This window comes from Adiantum capillus-veneris, chromosome 30 (genome assembly GCF_014529385.1).
Source record: "Adiantum capillus-veneris isolate H3 chromosome 30, ASM1452938v2, whole genome shotgun sequence".
Lineage (NCBI taxonomy): Eukaryota > Viridiplantae > Streptophyta > Polypodiopsida > Polypodiales > Pteridaceae > Adiantum > Adiantum capillus-veneris.
This window is the reverse complement of record NC_140960.1, coordinates 96,241,464-96,269,101: the sequence shown is the minus strand read 5'-3', so window position 1 is coordinate 96,269,101 and position 27,638 is coordinate 96,241,464. Positions and strand designations below refer to the sequence as shown.

General features: G+C 41.9%; 1 protein-coding gene across 2 annotated transcripts in view; it reads right to left on the bottom strand.

Annotated features, from left to right (window-relative positions):
* Positions 1-203: 203 nt before the first annotated feature.
* The window catches only part of LOC147418455 (uncharacterized), a 42,688-nt gene continuing 15,253 nt past the window's right edge, over positions 204-27,638 (bottom strand). Inside the window, exons 3-4 of one of the 2 annotated variants that reach the window (XM_086506941.1) lie at positions 988-1,064; positions 204-661 (exon numbers count right to left, since the gene is read on the bottom strand). In XM_086506941.1, the coding sequence (XP_086363067.1) occupies positions 563-661; positions 988-1,064 (176 nt within the window). In that variant the 3' untranslated portion in view covers positions 204-562. Of the gene's footprint in view, positions 662-987; positions 1,065-6,492; positions 7,049-27,638 lie in introns of those variants that run through there. The other variant, XM_086506940.1, reaches the window with a different exon arrangement.

Below are 27,638 nucleotides of genomic sequence, written 5' to 3'. Positions count from 1 at the left end.
TCACCCACTAGTCATCTTATTGGTTGTACATATATACAACAATAAGGAGTAGCTCATTAGATTCTTTCTCCACCCACACATCATCTACACTCTCCCTCTCCCCTTCTTTCACACATACACCACACTGCATCCACACAGACGCACTCTTTAGAGGTAAATTAAAAGAAATGAAATGTTGTATTAAACGTCTTGAAAAGGCTAAAATGACCTATGAGACCAAACTGATACAATCTTGGTGAATCTAATACAATGTCTGGGTACAAAATAAAAATACAATGTCTTGGTACAAAGAATAGAAATGAAGTAAAGTGAAAAACTAAAATCATCATCGAGTCATCCTCATCAATTGTGCCCGAGGATGCTTGGCATTGAGCGTTGTCCAAGAAAGTATTGCATCAATCATTGAAGAGCTTTGTCAATGTCCGGCTCTATGAATAGTTGTATTGGACGTCTCCCATGTCATGCAAGATTCGACATGGCATGTTGGGTCCCAACCACCCTCAAGGGCTCCATTGCTCTCTTATAGATGTACATCAAGGCTGATGTAGATGATGGCTAGAATCTAAAAATGCTCAACATGGCTACTTGTAATCACAACATCGTCCACATACTGGATAACAAGTGTCACCAATCCTCCCTCACGCCGGTAAATGTGCAAGGTCTGCAAAAGATCGTCAAAAGGAGTGTCGTTGGAAGAAAGAGTCTATCTTATGGTACCATTCTCGAGGGGATTTCTTTAGGCCTTAAAGAGCCTTTAGCAACCAACAAACCATCTCTGTGAATACTATAAAATTTGCAAAGCGTTTACCACGTCCCTTTACCGCGTTTTGTAGAGAGAGAGAGAGAGAGAGAGAGAGAGAGCAAAATGGGGTGGCCAAAGGGGAGAGGGGGGAGTGGGAAGGATTTATTTTGTAAATTAAATATTACATTGTATATTATCACAAATATTATTGCGTATATTACCGTGCATGTTAGTGCGTATATTACCTTGCATATTTCAAAAAGTACAAGAGGCCACGTTTTTTGCAGCATATCTTGCTCTTCTACTCCTACCGCCATCGCACCTGCAGTCGCATTCTATCCTTCTCTTCCTCTCAAAACTCACACCTCTCTCTCTCTCTCTCTCTCTCTCTCTCTCTCTCTCTCTCTCTCTCTCTCTCTCTCTCTCTCTCTCTCTCTTACTTTCTCTCCTTCACACGCACACACACACACACATGCACAATCAATCTTTGGTGGAGCACTCCATCATTCACGATTGTTGGAGAGGAGAGAGAAGACCACAAGAGGGCTCTACACAAGACGACCGCAAGAAGATTCGAATGCTAGAGGAGCACAAGAGGTAAGCTACTACAAAATCCCCCCCCCCCTTTTTTCTTAAACACACACACATTAGAAAAGTTAGATTCAAAGATTGTAGCTCTTTCATGTTTGGTGCAGGTGCTTCTTGCTTGCTTGGTTGACCTCACTTTGCTTGTTTGATTGTTTGTTGTAAACGTGTAAATATTAGTCCGCTTGCTTGCTTGGTGTGTAATCACGGAGAGAGAAAAAGGAGAGAAGAAAAGAGAGGGAGAAAGAGAGATTATCGTAAATATAATGGTTAATGTTAAATAGATGTTTAAGTAGAGAGAGAAAAAGTCAAATTAAACATCACACCTACACATTAAACTTTTTGCATGTCTAATGTTAAATTAATGTTAACTTAGAGTGAATTGATGTGTATGTTAAATTATAAAAATAAAAATAGAGACAAAAAGAGAAAAAATTTAAACATTAGGAAAAAAGTGATAAGAGTATGATAAATTGTACATTAAAAAAGGGTTTAGAGAGAGATATTAGAGAGAGAAATATTCAATTTAGTGTATGTGAAATTAGAGAGTGGGAGAGAGGAAGAGAGAGAGAGAGAGAGAGAGAGAGAGAGAGAGAGAGAGAGAGAGAAAGAAGAAGAAGAAAAGAGATGGGAGAAGAGCGATTAGAGGGAGGAGAAAAGAGAGGGAAGACAAGAGGTGATAGAAGAGCGATTAGAGAGAGGAGGTGTTAAAATAATGTAGGTTGCATGAGAGAGAAGAAGAAAGATTAGAGAGAGGAAAAGAGGGGTAGAGGGTGTAGAGAGAGTGGAGATAGAGAGGAAGTAGAGAGAGATTACTATCTTAGAGAGAGAGGGTGTAGAGAGAGAGAGAGAGAGAGAGATTAGATAAAGGGTATAGAGATAGAGAGTACGTGGAGAGAGAGTCAAGATTAGGGGATAGAGAGAGTAGAGAGAAGGTGGAGATAGAGATTAGGTAGAGAGTAGATAGATAAGGTTAGGATAAAGAAATAGATTAGAGTGTAGAGAGGTGTACATAGAGTAAATAGAGTGGGGGTAAAGATTATGTAGATTAGGTAGAGAGGGAGAATATGTAGAGAGTAGCAATAGAGAGAGTCAAGATTAGGGGATAGAAAGGGTAGAGATAGAGATTAGGTAAATTAGGTTAGGAATTGAAAAATATTAGAGTGTAGAGACAGGTGTGGGTAGAGCAGATACAAAGGGTGTAGAGATTTAGGAAGAGATTAGGGTTTAGAGAGAGTAAATAGATAGAGATTAGGTAGATAGTAGACAGATAAGGTAAGGATTTAGGAAGAGATTAGGCAACCCTAGACCGCCTTGCACACACCACTAATCATTCGTACGATTTTGACTTTGTTGAAGCTACCCACAACCCCAACTTTTTTGGACTAGCCAGCCCTCAACTTTGTCCAAGTTGCCCTCAACTCTCAGACTCATCTTGAGAACCGACTTTGACTCTATTCAAGCTGCTTGTGACTCTCTTGTAGTGATGCTTTGAGTCTCTTCATAGGAAGCATGTACCTATCATGGCCACTTGAGCATCATCTCAAGGCAAGTCTACATTCTCTAGGGTCATGGAAACACCCCAAAAGACAAACAACATAACACACACGTCTTCAAAATGAAGTTGAGAAGCTTTGCAAGGAGAATAAGTAGCTGAAGAATAGACTCGTCGCCATCGATGCTCGACTCACCACAATGGAGAACCGCAAAAATGAAGAGATGGAACATATGTAAATCAAGCTCAATAACACAAAGGTGGAAGTAGAGACCACCTTCACAAAGGAGGTCAAAACCCAAGTGTAGGTTATCATCTTTCGTAACGTTGAAGATTGTGTAGTGTCCACGTTATGTCAATGACAATGCCAAGAGGATATCGCCCTCAATGTTTGCATTGGCAGGCTTCCAAGTGAGTGGAAAGGGAAGGGGACCTCAAGCTCAATAACACAAAGGTGGAAGTAGATAACACCCTCACAAAGGAGGTCAAAACCCAAGTGCAAGATATCATCTTGGTAAGGTTGAAGATTGTGTAGTGTCCATGCTACGTGAATGACAATGCCAAGAGGATATTGCCATCAATGTTCCACAATTCCTTTGCTCACATCCAAAAAACAACCCACATGATACAACAGGGTCAACCAGAATCACCTCTCTTACACACGAATATCGCACCAACCATGCAATCCTCACTTTCAAGACCAAGGTAGATCAAATCAAGAGCAATTGCGGCTTCTCAAGGACAGAAGAAGGAAGAACTCCAAAAGATTTGAGAAGCACACACAATAGGGAAATGGTCAGTTTATCAAGAAGGTAAAGCCATTATCCAGGAGTTTTGAACTCACAAACCGGCTCCCCCCTCACCTACCCCTTCTTAGGTTTTGTTCATTTCATCTTATCTTCCCTTTATCAAACTCGCTAGATCCTTACTCCTTAATTGAGATGTATCCAACACCCGGGGGGGGGGGGGGTTCCACCTTTCAAAAATACCTATAGCACGTGCATTCAAGAGGTATTTTTAAAACCCCTATACACACACACTTCATCATGAATTAAAAGACCCATCTTCCTTCATGAACCTGTAGCTTTTTTTCAATTTATCATTTTTAAGCCCCTCTTGTACATGGAATTTTGTAACTCTTTGGTATATAAAAAACCCCTTCGGGTTACCTCACGTGCTACACTTACGTATTTTTAGGGGGAGCCCCCGAGATCCAACAAATCCTTTATTCAAAACAAACTTTGTAATGAGGTTACGAGTGTGCTCCTAGGACCTAGTACTATAATTATGATCATGCACAAAGGTTCTTAAGTCAATCATCAACTACATCAGCTTCCAAATCACTGGTTGATTTGGCTCACTCTTCAATGTTGAAGATGAGTATACAAACCCCCTAAAGTAAATAGAGCTCCCTTGTGAGAGAAGAGTATTAAGAAGAAGCCACCAATATTTGTTGATGTGAACTATGTGCTTGAAGAAGATAGTCAAAGACCAGATAACTTTATGCAGGTCAACAATAAAGATGCTCATCTGAGGGATCCAAATTGGATGGACTAGATTAGCATCTTATTTTTTTTAATCCATATGGCGGTAATATGCACGGTAATATATGAGGTAATATGCGAGGTAATATGCGTGGTAATATGCAAGGTAATATGCATGGTAATACTCATAACAATCGTGGCTATATTACCGCATATATTGTTGTTAAACCACTACCACATCATTTGCCGTTGTTATTGATGCACACACAATATTTTCTCTTTCTATTTTCCTTTATTAATCCATGGTAATGCTACCAGTTCTTGAATTTTTCTCTTATAGTGGAAGTTTGGATCCTCAAACCTTGGAGGTTTCTCCACATACATGTCCTCCTCTAGATCACCATTGAGCAAATCCAAAATAGCATCCATCTAAAAAAATGACCACCCACAAAAGGCAACAAGGACAAATACAATCCAAATGTTTGCCATCCATACGGTCAGTGCAAAGGTCTTCTCGTATAGCTCTACACCGGGTTTCTAAGAAAAGCCTTTGGAAACTATTCTTGCCTTGAGCTTGTCCAAAGAACCATCAAATTTGTACTTGGTCTAGTAGACGACACCGATCACTTTCCACTTGGTAGGCCGTGGAACCACCACCCAAGTGTTGTTCTTTTTTATGGAGTCTAGTTCTTTCTGCATAGACAATTTCCAGTTTTGGTTTTGAAAGTGCTTCCTCAATGGTAACAAGATCTATGTCCTTGATCCCTGTAGACATCAAAGCATAGTTCACATGTAACCAAGTCCCATCTACCTCAGCAATATGAAGCACTAAGAGCATCATGTAGTACTGGATTCACGCCAATTGGGTGGAAAATCTGAGTTTGCTGAAGCTTGCAAAGTCTCCAATATCCACTTTGTGAACTTTTCTAACTTTCTCACCATGGGAGGAGCTACTGGTATATTGAGTCTCAGCACTATAATGAGAACCATTGTCATCAGCATCATTGGGAATGGGTGCAATCTCCTCCGTAGCCTGAGAGACAGGGGTAGGAGAAGAGGGTTCGTCAAGAAGCAAATCAAAGTCAGGGTCTCCAAGTATCAGCAAGTCGGGAATCATTGTGGAAGACTTGGGAGAAGAATCCCCCTCTGAAGGTAAAATCTTGTCGGAGATAACATCACGGCTGAGTATAACATCCCTCTTCTCTAGATGATAGAGTCAATATCCCTCAGAGAGAGATTTGTAGAAAACTACAAATCTATCCACTACAGCCAAAATCTGCCCCAAAAGGGTGAAAAATGTTTAAAAAATAGTAAACCGCCTCTTTTCATCCTGACAAAGTAGCACCACAATCTCGCCCAAATCATTGATCTGATTCAAGAGCATGGCATGGCTCTGATACCATGTCAAAGGTGCAGCCAAAAAGGGTGAATTGGATGAGAAACTCATCTGCAACCACGAGCAAAACACCTCTAGGTGACGGCAACCAATAGATCTCACATCTATGATGATGGATCTCCTCACCATCAAGGTCCTAGCATGTACTGCCCATCAGCAAGCACGAGCACAAACCATGGCATGTGGCACACCGCAAAGGATGTGCACACGCTATGGAAGGGGAGTCCTAGCAAGGGAGAGAGGTAGCGCTAGAAAAAAATGCCAGCAAGAGAGAGATCAATGTGGTGAGACAAAACACTAGAGAGAGGAAAAATGCTAGAGCATGCAAAACACTAGCACAACTTAAAATATTAGAGAGAGTGAAATGCCCCAAATGCTAGATTTCTACACTGAACAACATGCCCAAAAGTATAAGGGGTAGGAAAAATCATAATTTTGCCTACCCAACCAGAAAACCCCACAATCTCACAAATGGCCTAAAAATGCTAGTAAATATGTAAAATCATTGAAAGTGACATGTGACACATATCTAGTAGTAGAACTGTAGAGAGATAAAGACTCTGACATCGAGTAACCCTAGGAATGGTTGTCCCGCCTCATGCCAGCCTACCAAGTGAGCAACACAGTGAAGTCACCACCGTGCACAAGTACATCTACCTCAAGTACGATTGGGCACAACAATCATTCAATCTCTAATACAATCTATTTTAACATAAGATATTAAAAATTCCTTAAAAGAAACTTCAAAGTTAATAGCATCCATATTTGTGTATATCTATAAAATCTTATTACCTGCTTGCAAACACGGAAGTTGATCTCATAAATACTAGCTACAGTTCCCACATAGCCAAGCTCCTCATCAATAGGGTTTGTATCTCTTGAACTTGCACATGATTGCTACCTAAAAGATGAAATAATGCAAGAATATTGAGTAACACATCGTTGATCAATCGAGGAATGCCCTTGCCACATAACACCTCATCTGACAATGTAGGAGACTCTTCCATTGTCAATGTCTGTGGAGAGGCTGTGTCAACATGCTCAAGGTACTCTGAAGGTAATATATGCACTCTCTAAGCATCCATCCCTTGGCCATTGAAGTCTCTAGGCATGCTCTTTGGCAAACAAGACCCTTTAAAACTCCCATAAATCTTTCAACCCAAAACATCCAATGAGTGCTAACAACACTTGCAATCTATATCTCATCCACAAGATGAATGAGTACGTGGACTTGGATATCAAAAAATGACGTCGATAACTCTTTCTCTGCAAAACAAAGGAGCTCGATGCATTCCCTTTTCTTTTGCGGTATTGACCTTGTATCAATCTCCTTAGACCTGATCCATCTATTGAAAAAATAGAAGAACAATGTATGAAATGTTTATTAAAAGTACATATACAAACATTCGCGAGCTATACACGTACCTTGCTAGCTTCTCTAAATGATAGATAACATCTTGGATACCACTTGTTAAGCAACCATTAATAACAAGGATGAGAACATGCTACATGTATCAATTTACAATCAAATTAGTATCTCTTGGTTGGAGGATGCAGTTGTTACAATTAAAAAAGATATTGGGTTACCTTGATGAAATCATGCTAATCATGTGTCTTCAGGTTCAAAAGACTTGTGTCATCCACAGTGAATATATTCTTCAATGAAGCACCATACCCCATGGGTGTGCAGATAGATTGTATTCTTTGATTAATTGTGTCAATCTCTTCGGTAGTAAGCACTCATGGTGTAGGTGCACATTCTTTTTTACCTATCTCTTCATTAACATGGGGCCACAAGTTGCGTTTGTAGTTTTGATCTTTTAAGTCATTTTGAGTTGCTTCCGTGTCTTCCAAACCAATAATATGTTTCCACAAAGAGTGGCCTATATTTTTGAATATATGCATATGAGCAAGAAGATGAGTGATCTCGAGGAGGAGCAGTATGTCGCTCTTTACGAAGGCGACATCACAAAAGATGAACAATCAAAGAAGATTGTAGATTCTCAACCTAGATGGAGGAAAGGTTGGCTAAACAAATACCCAGCCTACCTCATCTACTTGGTAGAGGCTCCAAAGGAGATTCGGGAGGATGCAACCTTCTGCCCGGTGCCAAGAGTCAGAAGCTGGAAAGAGCATGGCAGGATTGCAGAAAAGAAGCCAAATTGGCTTAATTACCCAAGGATGCCAGGACCAAAGGAAGGAGAGAAAATAGGTAAAGCCTACATGGTGAAAACCCTAACGGGCACCATCAAACTCTTTACTGGCTCTCCTGACCTTTCGTGTCAGATGCTAAAGAAAATCTGCAGAACTCTCTTAGCATGCATTGAAGTGTTCGCGCCAGATAAAGCCACGACCTCGAGTCTACTATCGACGGCCGACACAGTGACGGATATGATGTATGATCTTTCATTGCAGCCATCACCAAAGGTGTTACATCTCTTATACCAAAGAATTATGTTTTTGCCTAGCTTCCACATGCAAACATTCGAAGAAGCTTTCTACACCGGCTTTTTCACTCACGAAAGCAAAATATTCGGCCCAACCTTGACCATCGGCAACCTACGCTACGAATCACATTTGCAGATGCTCAAGACGACAGGACTCTATTGACCAAGCCTAAAAGTCATGTCAGGGACGACATGAACGCGGAGGGGGGGAGTGTTGAGCCAGCAGAGGATCACACCCGCATTTTTGTTCACACTCATCATTTTGTAACCATTGATTGTAATAAATGTCTTTCCGACATTAATTTTGATTTGAGCCATTCATTAAGTAATGGGACTCAATTGAGTTTCCAGCTTGTAATCCCGACGTAATTTCACCTGCTGATGTAAATAATTAGAGATGTTCTCACCTCCAAGGCTGAGGTATATAAGCCAAAGTTTTGTAACCTAAGGGAGGATTCAATTATTAATCAAAGTGAGTTTTTGAGCGCCGTGACTGTGTCTGAGAGAGAGAGAGAGAGAGAGAGAGAGTCTTATCTCCTTGCTACGCGAGCTACGGGGCTGCCATTGGAGAAGCGACACCGCCATTGTGTTAGCAACGGTGAGAGCTACGCACAGATACCAAGAGTGCGCGCTATCGGCTTCTACGTGTGGTAAGTTCCTACGAGCTTCGGTGTGAGTTTTCTTCCAACTCGTGTGTCGGAATAGAGCGTGCAGCATATCTATAGAACCACAACGAGTAGAGCTACACATTCGTACCATCGGGGTCAAGTTTCAGTCACCTGTAATTTTCGGCCTGTCTTCATACGCGTTTACCGCACGGAGTGGTTATAGGTTGATTTTGCAGTTCAAGTCTTCAGGGTGTTGTTCTTACCTAGTGTATAGACTTCCCTTTGAGTTTGAGATCGATTCGATGATTCTAGATCCTGTTTCGTATAGCATTCGTTCGTAGTACGGATTTCAGTCACTTGCGTATTTTAGAACTTAGATTTGATTTCCTTAGTAGTGATTGTCATTAGAAGGTCGAGTAGGTGATTTGACACCCACCTAGTTGTTTCCATGCGCCTGCGGGTCAAGCTTCGTCCTCGTCTGACAAATTCTGTTGTTGGTTGAGTTCTCGCTATTTAGCTTCCGCTAGCGGCGTAACCGCCTTAACACAGGAGAATGTCCGGAAGGATACACCAAAGGCCAGAAGTAGTGGCTGGTCAGGAAGGCTACTAGGTACCGCCTTGTAAACGACCACTTGTATTGTAAGGGCAAGGATCAAATTCTCAGGCGGGTGCCAATATCCATTGAGATCACAGAGGTAATTTCAAGTTGCCATGATGGCGTCTGCAGCGGCTATTTTGCTCTAGATATCACCAGTAGGAAGATTCTACAAGCAGGGTACTCTTGGCCTAGTTTGAACAGGGATGTACACCATTGGTGCAAAACATGGAAGGCTTGTCAAGTGACTAGTGATCGCACATTAACCTACGAGCCACAAACTCCTATCATCTCATATGGTCCATTTGAGAAATGGGGAATAGATGCAATCGGTCCTTTACCAAGGGTCCAATCAGGTAAATTGTACATCATAGTGGGTGTAGACTACATGACTCAATGGGCAGAAGCAACCGCCACCACCCGCATTACAGCCCAAGAGGTAGCAAAGTTCATTTTTGAGCACATCTGTTGCCGTTTTGGCCCTCCTCTTGAGATAATATCAGATAGAGGACCAGGATTTAGAGGTGATTTGGTGGGAGAACTGATGAAGAAGTTAGGCATCACACGCCGACATTCCACACCATACTATCCACAATGCAATGGTCTGGTAGAGAAGGTAAACGGAATGATTTGCAAAATCATCACAAAGCAGGTGAACAATCACACAAGAGACTGGGATAAACATATCATGGTAGCTCTTTGGGCCTACCGAACGACATTCCGAACATCACTAGGTTTTACCCCTTTCCATCTAGTTTATGGGAAGGAGGCAATCCTACCCATTGAAGTACAAATAGCCAGCTTACGAGTCTTGGCTAGCCAGATACATCGTCCAATTGTAAATCTCTGAAACCACATCTTGGATTTGGAGAGGCTCCAACTAGATAGGGAAGAAGCAATCAATCACTATGCAGTGCAGGCAGAACGACGCCGGCTCACTTTCAATCAAGGGCTTAAAGAAAAGGGACTGGAAAAAGGTATGTTAGTGCTGAGATATGACAATAGATTTGACACCAAGAAGGACAAGAAATTTCAACCCAAATGGGAGGGACTATTCATCATCAAGAAGCGCTATGACAACGGCAGCTATAAGCTGATGGAAGCAGATGGGAGAAGTCACAAGACTAGGGTCAATGGATGGAGACTGAACAGTTATTTTTTTAGGTTTGATCCAAAATTCATGCTAGACATTTCAGAAGAGGGAGAACCCTCTAACTCCACAACTAAAGATGCAGAGGAAGGGCTAGAAGCATGAATGCCTCTCTCTCCCTCTCTCTCTGCCTGTCCACACTTCAGCCCCGGCGGGCCGTATCCCCACCCCCTCTCGTCCACACTCCCTTTGGCCTTAAGCAACCCCTCCCCCCCTATCTACACCTAGCCTTAGCTCTCTCTCTCTCTCTCTTGGAAGTAGCCATGGCGGGCCTTAAGGAAAGCACCACCTCTCCCTCCCTCTATCTCTCACACCCTCTCTTCCTCTATCCTCTACTCCCCCCCCCCCTCACAACCCCTATCTCTCCCTCTCTCCCCTTGGTGGGAACCACCCCTTGGCATTAATCTCTCTCTCTCTCTCTCCCTCGTTGACCAAGCTCCCCCCCGTCTCTTGTCGCGCCCGCTGCCGCTACCCCCCCTCCCCGGCCTCACGCGCATCCACAGCCCGTCTGCGCCTTTCTCCCCCAACCCTATCCCCTCTCCCCTCCCTCACCCCCCCCACTCTCACTGTCTCTCGCACTCTGTCTCGTCCGCTGCCCGGCTCCACGCTCGCCGTATGTGCTCCCTGTACACAGCCCGCGCAGGCACCGCCACCACACACACACACACACACACACACACACACACACACACACACCGCATACAGACACACACCCCATTCACCACCCTCACCCCCCCTTTTTCTCTGCGTCGCCCACAGCACTGTCAAAAACCGAATTTAAAATAAAAATAAATAAATATATATACATTGTATATACACACACACAACTCCCGTTCCCACGCACGCTCGTGCACACACATTCAACTACATATATACACACACTCACGCGTATGTACACACCTATATTCACTCACGCAGCCATACACGCACACGACACGTGTATACGCACGCACTTAAAAGAAAATACAAAAAAACAAAGAAGGATTCTACGCCATCGACATCAATGAAAAGAAGGAGAACACCCAAAGCACGCGCCGCCAACAACAAAAAGGAGAAATGCGCCGAAGGCATGCCCCGGCCGACCCCGAAAAGACGTACACACTACACCGACGCACCGGCAACACCCCATTCGTCGGCATCACGCAACCACGATGCCATTTTCAGTAATTTGTAGATTATGTTCTTCATTTCTTCAGTTTTCACCCAAGCCATTGTAAAAAATCCCAATTTGTAAATTCCCTCTCTCTAGGTGATGGTCACAAAGGCCCACCTAGAGATTCTCATTTTAATAACCTCCGTAAACAAAGCAAGGGTCAACCACATCGGGCCCACCGCTTGCTTTGTCTCCCCGATTAGCTTACCCTAATCCGATCGGGATTACCATAAGCTAAGCAGCCAACACCTATAAATTGGCACTGAGAGGTCACTATCGGGGGGGGGGGGTAAGTTCATGAGAGGTCAGCACTTGGTAGAGTGTAGTTGGAAGAGTTGACACTATTGACATAATGGGGAGGGGGGCTTGTGTGTTGGTTTGCCTTGGGAATTGCACCATGCGAAGGGAGCCACGTCCACCTCTCGACTCCAATGGTCGATGCACACACGTATACACGCTCTTGGTAGCAACCTTCACAATCATTGAGTCGTCTTAGAGAACGCACGGAGAAAAACAACTCCAAGGCAATCACCACAGGTGTCGCATTGGAGCTCGAATGGCTTCGAAGATTCGGTAGTGTAAGCACAGGTTGAGAGATAAGCTTCTCTTTAAGCTTTTTGAAAGAACTGTTCTCCTTGGTGGACCATTATACCTATTTGTTTTCTTTTTTAGGTCATGTAATGGTCCCGCGATTTGTGAGAACTTGTTTATGAAGCGTCTATAGTATGCACACATACCTATAAAGCTTCTTAGTTCATGCAAATTCCTTGGATTAGGCCATCCTTTTATTACCTCTAACTTTGATGGATCCATTTGGATGCCATCTTGAGAGATAATGTGACCTAAATACTGAATCTCTTGTAAGAAAAATTCACTTTTCTTTTGATTAATATAAAGTTTATTCTCTCGGAAAACTGGAAATATTACTAGAGGTGTCGCTTGTGTTCGTCTAATGAATTAAAGTAGATGATTATATCATCAAAGAACACTCTAGTAAACCTTCGATGAGGGCTGAATAGCTTCTCCATCAGATGATAAAATGTGGCTAGTGCATTGGTCAAGCCAAAAGACATAACAATGTACTCATAAAGACCAAACGTAGTGCAAAATGCGGTCTTTACAATGTCTTGATCAACTATCCTTATTTGATGGTAGCCACTTTTTAGGTCAATCCTACTGAAGTAGGTCGACCCCTGTAGCTTATCAAATAGGTAGTCTACCCGTGGAACGGGAAACCTATTCTTGATAGTGATCCTATTTAGTGCTCTATAGTTGACACACATACGATATGTGCCATGTTTCTTTTGCACTAATAAAAATGGCGAACAAAATGGAGATGAGCTAGGCCTAACCATGCCTTTCTCAACCAACTCATGCACTTGCCACATAATCTCCTCTTGTTGAGCTTGAGAAACTTGATAAGGAGGTTTATTAGGCGGTGAGCTTCCTGGAAGAAGTTCAATTGCATGGTCGTCATCCCCTCGTTTGGGAGGTAGCTCACAAGCGATGTCATCAATAAAAACATCTTGGAATCCCTTTAGGAAATTGGATAACTCTAATTCCTTTTGATTGCCTATATGTCCTTTTGCTAAAACATTAGGTTCATTTTTAGAATCTTTAACAAAAATCATGTACACAGGAATAGAGCTGTTTATTGACTTATTAAAGCTTGCTTATGTACAATGGGTATGGTGCTACCCGTCTCCTTAGCATCTATGTACATATCTTTTTCTCTATACCTAAAGTAGATTTGTCTTTCAGGGAATTAAACATTGGCAGCCATGCGATCAAACCATGGTGCCCCTAGGATTACATCGTCATACTTGAGAGGAGAGATGAAATAATCCTCCTTGTCCACATAGCTTTGGACATGGAGCATCAATTTTCCAATTAAGGGAGTGACTGAGGCTTCTTGTCCCTTGAAAGCACCATCAGCAACTAGGACATCTCCCATCTCATAGGCTTGGATGCTTACCTTGGTGGCCAACTATATGGATATGAAATTGTGAGTAGAACCAGGGTCAGAGAGAACGAAAGCATCATGTTCTCTTACCTTTCCTCAAGCATGACATAGAGGAGATCCTTTGTGTTGAGCATCCTCTTCTTGAAATTTGACTATGCAAGCTCTAGGAGGCTCATTACGTGTATTCTTGTGGGGGCAAGCACGATAGGCATGCCCTTACTGCCCACACTTGAAACAACGGTTATTTTTTTGATAATGCTCTAGCTCTTCAGGAGAGAGTTTATTTTTGCCTTTATAAACTCCCTTCTCCTTGGCTTTATTGTTGTTGGAGTTGCCTTTGGGAGACTTTTGGACATTGTCCTTTCCCTTAGGCTCACTACGGTCCTGGTTTCCATAGGCTTAAGATTTATCTTAGCCCCTTGTTGGAAGTTGATTCTTGAAGCCACCATGGTATGGTGTACGACCGGAGATATGATGTGTGGCCTTTGGGACTTAACATACTCCGCCATATCCTCAGATAAACCTGCACAAAATTGTTGTTTTTGCTCTCCAAAATCCATCTTTTTGTAGACAGTGGCTTTGAGATGTAAATCCCAAAACTTGTCTACATATTTGTGAATAGATTCATAGGGAGAGAGCTTCAAGCTTTGCCATTCGGTGAGTACTTTGTCTTTGGTATCGCTAGCCAAAAACTGCTTCATGATGGAAGCTCTTAAAGCTTTCCATGTTCGTGGAGCTTCACTGTTTGATCGTAGACTAGACCACCATTGCCTGGTGGACTTTTGAAAATGCATAGCTACATGATGTAGCTTAGAGGACTCCATGAAGCCCTCATCTCCAAATGCCTGTTGGAATAAGGGTTGCAGAGAAACGCACACATCTTGGAGAAGACGAAGGAAGCTCAAGGCACACAATAGAGAGTGTGTTTCTTAGTGTGCCATGGAAAGATAGAGAGCCCTAGAGTGATGGGGGTATATACAATGCACGAGGGAAAAAACCTCCTAAAGAGGGAAAAAATGCCCCTGCGGTCCTAGTGTGTTCACGCACATCACTACCACATGTATATGGTAACAAATCCCCCCTGGAGTGATGCGGTGAACGAGAGCTGGCACATGAGTAAAGGGAAGTTCCATGCCCTAAGGACATGATCAGTCTACATAGGGGAGTAAGCCCAAAGCTTTGCGGAAAGCTTCAAGCTTCTCACGAGACAATGCCTTTGTGAAAAGATATGCAAGGTTGTCCTGTGTTGGCACATAAGCCAAGCTGATCTCTCCTGCTGAGAGCCTCTCCCTGACATAGTGGTAATGCACCTCAATGTGCTTTGTGCGAGTATGAGAAACTGGGTTCCTCGCAATTGCCAATGCGCTCTGAATGTCAGTGTAGATAGTGTTGGCAGTGTCCTATCCAACACCCAAATCAGCCATAAGGCGTTTGAGCCATACACACTCAACCGTAGCTGTGAAGACTGCCCTGTACTCAGCCTCACAACTCGAAGTGGCCATAGTAGGTTGCTTCTTGCTCAACCATGATATACATGAACTGCCAAGCATGAAACAAAAACCACTTGTGGACACTCCTGTGTCAAAACAACCAGCCCAATCTGAGTCCGAAAAAGCATGTAAGTCTGGTGGCAATGATCCCCCCTTGGGATAAAACAAGCCAAGATGTAAAGTGCCACTAAGGTAGAGGAAAATCCTCTTGACAGCCTGCCAATGCTTAGACCTGGGCTATGCATAAATCTACTGACCTGTGAGACTGCAAACTGAATATCCGGCCTCGTGTTGCATACATAAATGAGGCAGCCAACACCCGGGGCAGTCACTTATCAAAAGATCCCTATATCACGTGCTGGGCATTCAAGCTTTTGAGATGGGAGATATTGTAACTATTGTGATGGAGCTTTCAAGGGACAGTAAGGCTCCATTACTCCCTTGTTGATTGGGAAGTTGAGGCTTCATGTCCAAAGCTACATTCACAAAGAAGACTTTTTCATGTCCCCTCTCCAACATGCACCATGGTTCAACCGCATGGCTGCCAACATGAAGTTCCTTAAAAGGAGAATTTATTTCATCTATAGGGAAAAGAACGTGTATATAGATGCCAATGAATCTGGTCGTACTATACCTCTTGTAAATTCACCTGCTTTTGATAATTCAATGAAAAGCTCGGTTTCCTTGTACATGATTTTTGTCAAAGAGTCTCTAAATGATGCTAATGTTTTAACCAAACAAAGTGGTAGGAATAAAAAATAATTATACTTGTCTAATTTTCTAAATAGATTCCAAGATGTATTTATCGATGACATCCCTATGGAGTTACCTCCAAAATGAGGGGATGATGACCATAAGATAGAGCTTCTACCTGGGAGCTCACCACCTAAGAAAACCCTTTATAGAGTTTCTCAAGCTCAACAAGAGGAGATTATGAGGCAAGTGCATGAGTTGGTAGACAAGGGGACGGTGAGGCCTAGCTCCTCTCCCTTTTGTTCACCACTCCTACTAGTACAAAAGAAAGACGACACATATCATATGTGGTCAACTATAGAGCACTAAACCGGATCACCATCAAAAACAGATTTCTCATACCACGGGTAGAAGATTTGTTTCATAAGCTACAAGGGTCTACCTACTGCAGTAGAATTGACCTAAAAAGTTGCTATCATCCAATAAGGATAGTGAATGAAGATATTGTAAAGACTGCTTTTTGCACAACGTTTGGTCTTTATGAATATCTTGTCATGCCTTTTGGCTTGACAAATGCTCCAGCCACATTCAACCACCTAATGGAGAAAAAATTTCAGCCCTAATGCAAGTTAACTAGAGTGCTCTTTGATGATATCATCATCTACTCCAATTCTCTTGAGGAGCATAAGCAACATCTCCAGGTAACCTTTCCAGCTTTGAGGGAGAATAATATTTTCATTAACCAAAAGAAGAGTAAATTTTTTTTCCAAGAGATTTTGTACTTAAGTCAAATTCTCTCAAGATGGTATCCGTATGGATCCATCACAGTTAGAGGTAATAAAAGGATGTCATAATCCAAGGAATCTACATGAGTTACGAAGCTTTATTGGTATGTGTGTATACTATAGACGCTTCATAGAAAAAATCTCTCAACTAGCAGGGCCACTACATGAATTAACAAAGAAGAACGTTAAGTATTCATGGACTGCTAAAGAGCAAAATGCTTTTGACAAGCTTAAAGAAAAGCTTACCTCCCAACTAGTGCTTACACTATCGGATCTCTCAAAGCCATTTGAGGTCCAATGAGATTCTTGTGGAGATTGCCTTGGAACAGTTTTGCTCCAAGCAGGGCATGCCATAGCATATGAAAGTTGAAGACTCAATACCAATGAACGAGTGTTGGGCATATATTAAAAAGAGCTACTAGTTCTTCTACATGCCCTAGACACATGGAAGAAATATCTATGGGGACTGCATTCATCTTACAAACGGACCACCAAAGTCTCAAGTACTTCATACGCAAACCAAGCTTTTTGACAAACAAATGAGGTGGGAAAATTTTCTTTCGCTATTCAATTTTCATATTGCTCATATTGCTGGTAAACATAATCAAGTGGCCGATGCACTATCATGACAAACAAGGGAAAATGCGGTGTCTATAGCAACTCACAATGATCTATCTTTCATGATAGATGAGTATGCTATTGAACCTGATTTATGGATATAATGTCAGCCCTTGCCTTAGGGAAGAAAGAGGAACCCTTCACCTTGCAGGATGGTTATCTTCTCCATGGCAACATGCCATGTGTTACTCACTCCCTTCGTGAGAAAGTGATATATGAATCCCATGCTCCTCCCTATGCGGGGCATAGAGGGATTCAAGCTACTCTTTGAGGAGTAGAGACATATTTTTATTGGCCCACCTTGAAAGTGAACATACAAGAATATGTTTCAAAATGTCCGGTATGCCAAAAGACAAAGTATGATAGAGGGAAGAAACCTGGATTACTCCACCCATTGCCAGTTCCTAATTTTCCATGGGAGAGTATATCCATGGATTTTATCTTTGGATTACCTAAGTCTATCCATGGGAATACGGGAATATGGACAATAGTCAACAAGTTTAAAAACTAAGCACACTTTATTCCTATCAAAAAAACTATTGAGGCACACTAAATGGCAACCATCTTCATATCCCAGATTTTCAAACACCATGGATTGTCAACATCCATCGTGCTAGATAGAGATCCTACAATGACTTGTAACTTCTGGAAAGGTCTCTTTGAAAATCTAGGTACAAGGTTGAATTTCTCTTCGGCCTATCAGCTACAAACGGATGGCCAAAGTGAGATAACTAACCTTAGGATTCTTGATCTACTAAAGACTTATGTTACATAAGTAGATCAATGCTCACAATGGGAGAAGTATCTACCACTTGTAGAGTATGCATACAATAACATTGTCCATACTACTACACAAAAGGCACCTTTTGAAATCATCGAGGGAAGACCTAAAAGTCCCTTGCTACTTAAGGTACATGGGAGATCTTCGTTGCCGATGAGTATAGCCAAGACCTACAAGAATCTTTCCAAAAGATTAAGGAGTCTATATTTATCTCACAGCAAAGGTAAAAGGCTCACAAGCACAGAAGGGCCTTAGCTTAGGGCCTTAGCTTTCAAGGAAAATGATTGGATCCTATACAAATTTCCCAAGGCTCGATTGAGACAAACTACGGGTAAAAATCCTACGGGCCACCAAAAGTATTATGCTAAACTAGCAAAAAGATACTATGGTCCTTTTCAAATTCTAAAACCAATCAATGAGATAGCCTATCAGCTCAAGTTGCCCAACCATTGTCTCATTCACACTGCTTTTCATGTAAGCCTACTTAAGCCTTACAAAGGAGAGCCACCACAAGAACCAATCATTGAGGACCCGCCCTAGATCGAAGATCAGAAGAGGTGCTTCAGCTGAATCGATTCTTTGACATGAAGACAAGATACTAAGACATAGTAAGATTATCGGACAATATCTTATTAAGTTCAAAAAATATCCTTTTGAAGATGCTAGATGGATGCAAGGAACACAGCTTAAGGATAGTATGAACCTTGTCAATGCTTACAATGCTACATTAGAGTAAACAAATGTAAATACTTTTTAAATGAATTTTTTTTTTTGTCTTATAAGACTATTTCTCTTTTTATCGTGCACAAATTTAAGTAGTATGCATGCTTAGAATCATGTTTTTGATGATGACGTCTCTCAAACACCAAGTAGAATTTGTCACTCTACCTTGGAGTATGATATGGACTCAAGAGCAGACATGCTGGCGACAGCTAAGTCTCCCAAGCCCCAAATGGATTAGTCATCCATTTTGGAATGATGTTGTAGGGTAAAAAGGGATCCTCTACCCGCTAAGAAACATAGCCTAATGACTAAAGTTTTATCTTCCCTACCTCATAGTCGAGGACGCATATGATTTTAAGAGAGAGGTAATGTCATAAAATCTAATATCTAACTAACCCAAATGATTTTTTGATATTGAACTGATCATTTAATGTGGGAAAATAAATGGGAACAAGAGTTAGAATATAGACATGTGCTTTTAGATTTATCTCAGCACGGGACCAAAGGCAATGGGTCCAAATGAGAGATGGTTTAGCAAAGAGCAATGTCATCTAATTGAGCGTAAAAGACTTTAGGGTTAGCTTCATTGACGACCTCCAAAGGTTAATGTTAAAAGTCCTTAGACCTAGGACCTTATGCAAGCTAGGACGGAGCTTGAGGTGGGAGCTCGGTCCAAGCTTGAGATGCTTGTCGTGCTTGCTGACTAAGGTGCTTGAGGTGCTTGTCATGCTTGCAGACTAAGGTACTTGAGGTTCTTGTATTGCTTGCTGACTGAGGTTCTTGAGGTGCTTGTCGTGGGTGCTTGCTAACTAAGGTGCTTGAGGTGTTTGTCGTGCTTGCTGACTAAGGTGCTTGAGGTACTTGCCATGATTATGGGACTAGGGGCTTGAGGAGTTTGAAGTCAACAAGATCCTACAAAGAGGGGGGTGAGCTTACAAGCTAGGGGCATGAGAGAGCACACATACACTCACTCAAGGCAAGCCCAAGCCACAAGAGAAAACAAGGACAGATGTCAAGTTCCTCCCCATGTTGCCCTCATGGAGTGTTTGAATCCTATTGGCTAGGCTTAAAAGGGGTCCAATAAGCATTTAGTTTAATTAAACAATTATCTAGGTATTATTAAGCCCTCTCTCTCAAAGGGGTAAGGAGGACACTTGTCCAAAGACTACCCATGTTGCTTGAAATGCATTGTGCATGTGATTGGCTAGGCTTAGAGGGGTCCAATGAGATTCAAGCTTGAGCTAGAAGGAGGGGTTGACCAAAGCAAGCAAGGGGGGTGCTTGGGGGTTATACTCCCTCTCACACACACTTTCTCTCATTCTCACTTTGTGAAACTCCTTCTCTAATCTTGAGAAGTTGAAAGCCTACACCAACACTCTTGGCTATGGAATGCAAATCCAGCCAAGAGCCATGCTTTAATGCTATGCTAGCCATCTTCTTCATCTCCATTACTATGCTACTATGATATGCTAAGCTCTATGAGTAATGGTATGATAGGACACTACTTCTTTCTCGTATGTTTCTTCTTCTTCCTCTTCCCTTCCCTCACTCCCTGATAGCTCTCTCCACCTTTGAAGGTGTTTGAGGTCTTGGGATTGAGGCCTGGGACAAGTTAAGCTTTGGTAAGATAGTTAAGGGCATAATCTTAGTGCATGAATCTTTCCATCTTCATTACACCAAAAAGGTCTCAAGGAACACAAATCTTGTATTGTATCAAGTCTCTCTACATGGGAGAATCTATAATACAAAAGCCTTTTGGAGGGGGGACCGGCTCCAAGTAAATCTGGTCCTCAACTGTTGTCAAATTTCTCTACCTCTCACTCTCTTTTACAAGTATTGTCCGTGCCAAGATAATTAGGTGTAATGTTCATTTTGCTACTTTCAATCAAGACTCTTTTTATGCTCCTGAAAGAACCCTCTTAAAGGAAATGTTCACTATGGTCATTTAAATTCCGCTACTATCCATGTCATAGTCATATTCCATTACATACATTTGGAACTGGCCCACAACATTTCAATTTTCTATTGTTATGTACAATTGAACCCAGTTCTCTCTCTCTCTCTCTCTCTCTCTCTCTCTCTCTCTCTCTCTCTCTCTCTCTCTCTCTCTCTCTCTCTCTCTCTCTCTCTCTCTCTCTCTCTCTCTCTCATCACGTCGTGAAGTCATAATTATGTGCTATGGGATTAGTCAGGTATGCATATTTGACATTTTATGGTTTGTATTGTGTTATGTTGAGTATTTTGTAGGGATCTTTGCACCTTCGTTTGTAGTAGTTCTAGCTTAACCTTCAAGGCCTTCATCTCCTCAGCAGTTGCCGTAGGTGCTTGAGATGTTGATGTTGGTGTAGGCACTTCATGAAGGGTCAAGAGGGTGGAGAGGGTTTGCTTCACCATGTCATAAGACTCACATAGAGACTCTTCCAAAGCTTGTTGTTGTATCTAAACTTCGGTATTCCCTTCTATCATCTCTCCAGATCAGAGTAGATGCTTGTAGTATTAGCTTTTTCTCTCTTTAGATCTTCTTGGAGTTTCTCTTTGTTGGCTTGTAGACTACTTACTTGTTGTTTCAATCTTTCTATATCCTTGTTAGCTTTGTGAGTCTTCGCATTGGCATCTTCAGCATCTTGAACCCTTAGCTCGGGGATCACCTTTTTTGGCATCTAAATTGTAACACACATATCTATATTTTAGCTCTTGTTTCCCTTTTATATTCCCATATTAAATGATCAGTTTAACATGAGAAAATCAGTTGGGTAAATCTAGATATTAGATTTTATGACACTCCACTTTTGGCAAGTCGTCAACAATCATGCCCAATGCTTCGTAAGCAAACCTTGTGGGCATTGGCCCTACGTTCATATATGTCTTGTTATGGTCACTTCCCCTTCGGTTTGATTCAACTAGGTTCTCTAGTATGTAGTTTTCAAGGTGGCACTTTATGACCCACCTTTTTGCCAAGCCAATAGCCATGACTACTGCCACATGGCAGTTACTTTGTATATCTTGGTAGCTTCTAGACCTTAAGGTGCTAAGAGATCAACCTGAGGGGAAACTGTGTTTTTGAAAAAATAAGATCTTTATATGTGAGCTTGTGCCCCTACTACTTCACAAATGCTTTGTCATTATCCATCGCCTTTGTCTTATGAAGAAGATTGTTTCTCCCTAGTAGGAGGTGGAGGGCTTCGTTGATTAGCTCATTAGTGATCTTTACTTTGATTGTTGCTATATCTTTGTTGGTAAGGGTGGCTTCTCCATTGTATTGGATAGAGCTCATCAACTCACGGGCTCTTTGGAAGTCTATGCCCCATGATGGTAGCCAAAAGAAGTTGTCTAGTTGAAGGCCTCGAGCACCCTCCAATACTTTTTTCTTCTATTGTAAGGTCCATAATTCCTTTGGAAAGATTGTTGATTTCACATTTGTCCCATCCACCGCTTGAAATTTCTTGATGAAGATGTTCGTTGGAATTTGTGCCAGCTTCTCATCTATCACATGGACCTTTGAACCCAAAGTCTGAATAGATTTGAGTGAGAAAAGACTTACAATTGTGTTCTAGGGTATTGCAAAATTTTTTTATCTCTTCTGGCATGATACACGAGAGAGAGAGAGAGAGAGAGAGAGAGAGAGAGAGAGAGAGCATAAGAACACGTGCATACGTTCCTCCTAGATCAGAGTGCTATGCATGCCACACGAGAGAGAAGGAGAGGAAAGAAGAAGAACGACACATAGCACTATGGTACAATTCCCCCATGCAAGAGTGAGCATTGTCCTCTTGCCTATATTTATTTATAAATTTCAGACAATGCTCAAAATGATTACAATTGTCCGCATGGACATAAAAATGACCATTGCTCATAAAGAGCTATCCACTATCCATAGACTAGCTATCAATTGTAATCAACCGTGCTTTGCCACTTTTCTGTTGCAATAAGGTATTGTTGATGCTGCATATTCAAATCCCATCATAGAAATCCCTTTGTCACATAGACAAGCACCCTTACAGCATGCAAAGATTGAAGGTATCACACTTTGCCATGCTCACGAGTCACCATAGGCATACGAGAAAGTGGAGTGCCAAGGCACTCAAAAGCCTCATTGTCCATGCATGCAATGTACCACGGACAACTTGGACATCACCAAAGAGGCTCCATCTCACATACCACTATGCTGCAACTGGTCTACATGTGCATTATGAGTCCCCCTCCCCCAAACTATAAACCACGGGGTCTTAGCTCGGTCTTAATGATCCAAGGTGTTGGGATCTACGGTGGCAATCTCGCAGCCAAGGAACAAAAAAAAAAGTCAACATGTTGACCTATGAGGCTCACGGACCCGGGTTTTGAACCCACAATATCTTGCTTGAAAACCTGCAGCCCCAACCACATGCATACATGGGTTTTCTTGCCCACCTAGCCACTTCACTTCAATATAGTGAAATGTTTTTAAAAATGATTTTATAAGGCCATTTTTGTGAACATTGCAACCAAAGAGTTCCATGTCAGTGGGTAGTTTTAATAGCAGCTTTGTAGGGAGTGACTTTGATTTTTGTAAACTTTGTAAGGAGTGATATTAATTAAGCCTCTAGAAACAACAACAAAGGTTGATGTCAAAGAAACTTGAGCATGAGGCTAAGATGAAAGAAGAGTAAAAATATAGAGATAGTTGTTAAGTATGGAGCCTGATTTACTAAAAACGCACATTTATAAGGCCCCCATTATGAGGAGAAGCCATCGTGCGTGAAGAAAAATAACTCGTCGAAAAATAAAATCACTAGTCGGCAACCAAAACTTTCATGCCCATTCGGAATATTCCTTTTTGTTGGGATATTATGGACGGACAGCGGTCGGAAAGTTGTCGAAAAACGATCGGTCGGTTGGACGGTTGGCCGGTAGTTAATGGCCGGTGGCCGGTGGTCAGAAGTCAATGGCCGGTGGCCGATGGCTGAATTCAATGGCTAGTGGCCGAATTCAAAAGCGGACTTATCTTCTCAAGAGCGGCCACACATGGACGGATTGGAGGGTCCGATTTGAACTTATTTACACAAGGGTGGCTACACATGGCTGTCTTTCATGAGAGAGGGTAGCCCTTTTGGCCTATAAAATGAGGCCATTTCTACACACATTTCAGAGTGTGAAGTTGATGTAACAAGGTGGGTGTGAGGTGGTGAGAGTGAAGCAAGGTGGGAGCTCCAAAAGTGTATAATCCCTTTATAAACTACTTCTTGTTTGGAAGTACTAAAGCCATTGAGTGGCTGCTTTCTCGTGGACGTAGCCCACATTGGGTGAACCACGTATATCGTGTATACTCTCTCTCTCTCTCTCTACTCTTTAATCTCTTGTGTGTGTAAATTATCTATCTCCATTAAGTAATCTACTGAATTATCTACTTAGCTACGTCATATTTCCTAACAATTGGTATCAGAGCAAGGTTTGCTCATAGCTAAATTATCTCAAGGATAGGATTCCTTGAATTGATTGGGAGTTATGGCGGAGGAAGGGAGGCTCAAGATTGAGAAGTTCAACGGCAAAAACTACCAACATTGGAAGATGCAGATTGAAGACTATCTCTACCAGAAGGACCTCTATTTGCCACTAGGTGGTCTTGCAAAGAAGCCTGCAACGATGGCAGATGAAGCATGGATTGTCCTTGATTGAAAGGCACTGAGAGCAATCCGGTTAAGCTTGGCGTCAATGGTGGCCTTCAACATTTCAGAGATGAAGACCACGGAGGACTTGATGAAGTCACTTGACGACTTCTATGAGAAACCATCGGCATCCAATAAGGTATTTTTTATGAAGTGCTTGTTCAATCTAAAGATGGTAGAGAATGGTTCAATTGCAGAACATCTAAATGACACAAATATAAGTCAACTTTGATTGTGAAAATCAATTTCGATGATGAAGTGTGAGCTCTCCTTATACTATCATCTCTACCGGATAGTTGGGACAGCCTTGTGATGGCTGTAAGTAATTCTATCTCTGGCACAAATACTCTTAAGTTTGATGATGTTGTGTGTGTTCTCCTAAGCAAGGAAATGCGAAGGAGAAGCACAAGAGAATCACTTGGAGAAGCCCAGGAGAATCATCAAGTGCTGCACTATCAGTAGAAACAAGAGGAAGGCCTAAGGAGAGGTTCAAAAACCAAAAGGGTCGTGATCGTTCAAGGCGGAGCAAGTCGCGCACAAAGTCAGTTCTTGAATGTTGGAATTGCGGCAAGAAGGGCCACGTCAAGAAGGATTGCTGGTCCAAGAAGAGTAAGGAGACAGAGTCTCAAGAAAACAAGCCAACATCGAAGGCCAATGTGGCAGGTAAAGTAGAGGAAGATGCTCTAATTCTCTCATTAGACAATGTGTCTAATTCCTGGATAGTAGATTCTAGGCTTCATTCCATGCGACACCACACAAGCAACATTTCCAAGATTACACCAAAGGTAATTTTGGGTATGTATACTTGGGAGATGATGAAGCTTGTGAGATTGTCGGCAAAGGTATAGTTTCTGTCAAAACTACTAACGGAAATAAATGGAAGCTTAAAGATGTTAGGCATGTTCTCTCTCTTCGCAAAAATTTGATCTCTACAACACAATTGGATGATGAGGTCACAACATTGCATTCGGAAACAAGCGGTGGAAGATTTCAAAGGGATCTTTGGTGGTTGCCAAGGGAGAAAAGGTCGGTACACTTTACTTGTGTACTGTTAGCACACAACCTTCAGCTTGTGTAGCAACTACAGAAGTTGACAGTGCAGTGTGGCACTACCTGCTTGGGCATATGAGTGCCAAAGGAATGCAAATCCTTCAAACAAAGAAGCCTCTACCAGGTTTGAAAGAAGTGGACTTAGAGTTCTGTGAAGATTGTGTTTATGGTAAACAAAAGAGGGTAAAATTTCAAAAATCAGGAAATGAAAGAAAAAATAAAAAACTTGAGCTGGTTCAATATGATGTTTGGGGTTCTGCAAGTACACCATCACTTGGTGGCTCATTGTACTATGTAACATTCATAGATGATGCGACTAGAAAAACATGGGTTTATGTCATGAAGAATAAGTCCGATGTGTTTTCCATATTTCAAAGGTGGAAAGCATTTGTGGAGAATGAAGCAGGTACCAAGGTTAAGTGCCTTAGATCCGACAACGGAGGCAAATATTGCAGCCAAGCTTTTGTGCTAGCAATGGTATTCAGAGGCAAAGGACAACCCCAAGAACACCTCAACAAAATGGGATTTTGGAAAGGATGAACAGGAAAATCATGGAGCAAGCGCAAAGCATGCGGCTACATGCAGGCCTACCGCTTGAGCTTTGGGTGGAGGCAGTAAGTACATATGTGTACTTAATCAACTGGTCACCCTCAACGACATTGGATGGAGGAGTTCCAGAGGAGGCATGGACATGTAAACCGGTGAACTATTCATTTTTCAAAGTGTTTGGGTGCGAGGCTTTCATGCACATAGATAAAAGTCTAAGGTCAAAGCTAAATGCAAAGTCCAAAAGGTGTTTCTTCATCTGCTATGGAGAAGGTGACTTTGGGTATCGCCTATGGAATCCTGAAAATGGTAAAATCTTTAGAAGTATTGATGTAATTTTCAATTAACAAAATATGTACAAAGATTACTTGAAAAGAAAACAAGCAAAAGAAACAGGTGATGAGTACATGGAGCTTGAGGATGGTAAAGACTCAAGGACTGCAAACGGTGACAACGTGCAACAACGTCAACCAAATGAGGAGCCTCAACCTGTTTCTCAAAGATCCACAAGAGCAAGCAGACCTCTAGAAAGGTTTATTCCTTCCTTCAACCATCTCCTGATCTCAGATTCTAGAGAGCCAGAATCATACGAAGAAGTCATGCATCATAAACCCAAAGAAGAATGGATGAAGAGCATGCAAGTGGAGATGGACTCACTACATCGCAACCAAACATGGGAGTTGGTTGAGTTGCTTAATGGTAAACGGGCACTGCAAAACAAATGGGTGTATAAGGTGAAGGAAGAAGGTGGGAAGAAAAGGTACAAGTCTAGGCTTGTGGTAAAAGGGTTTTCTCAAAAGAAAGGTATTGACTTCAATGGAATTATTTCTCCTGTTGTAAAAATGAACTCAATTAGGCTTGTCTTAAGCCTTGTGGCTGCTCATGATTTAAATCTCGAGCAAATGGATGTAAATACGGCGTTTCCTCACGGTGACTTAGAGGAGGAAATTTACATGCTTCAACCAAAGGGGTATGAAGTAAGGGGTAAGGAGCAAATGGTTTGCATATTAAAGAAGAGCTTGTATGGTTTGAAGCAAGAATCAAGACAATGGTACTTGAAGTTTGATCGATGGATATTGGATCATGGATTCACAAGATGCAACTCGGATCACTACGTCTACACGAAGAATTTGGGAGATGGGAAGTTCATTATCCTAATGTTGTATGTTGATGACATGCTGATTGTAAGTGCTAACATGCAGGACATCAAAGACCTAAAAGAGGAGCTGTCTAAATCTTTTTCAATGAAAGATTTAGGTGATGCTAAGAGGATACTTGGTATGAAGATATCAAGGGACAAGACAAAGAAGACAATAAAGCTATCTCAAGAGGATTACATCAATTAAGTACTAGAAAGGGTTGCAATGCAAAATGCAAAAAAGGTTTCTACGCCTTTGGTTGGTCACTTTAAACTAACAAAGGATATGTGCCCAAAGACACAAGAGGAGATAGCCTATATGTCTAAAGTTCCATATGCTGCAGCTGTAGGTTCTCTAATGTATGCTATGGTCTGGACAAGGCCAGATATTGCACATACAGTGGGAGTGTGAGTAGATTCATGGATAAACCAAGTAAAGAGCATTGGCAAGCTGTGAAGTGGATACTTAGGTATCTAAAGAGGACAACAACAAATGCTTTGTATTTTGGAGGAACTGATATTTTTCTTCAAGGGTATGCTGAAGCAGATATGGT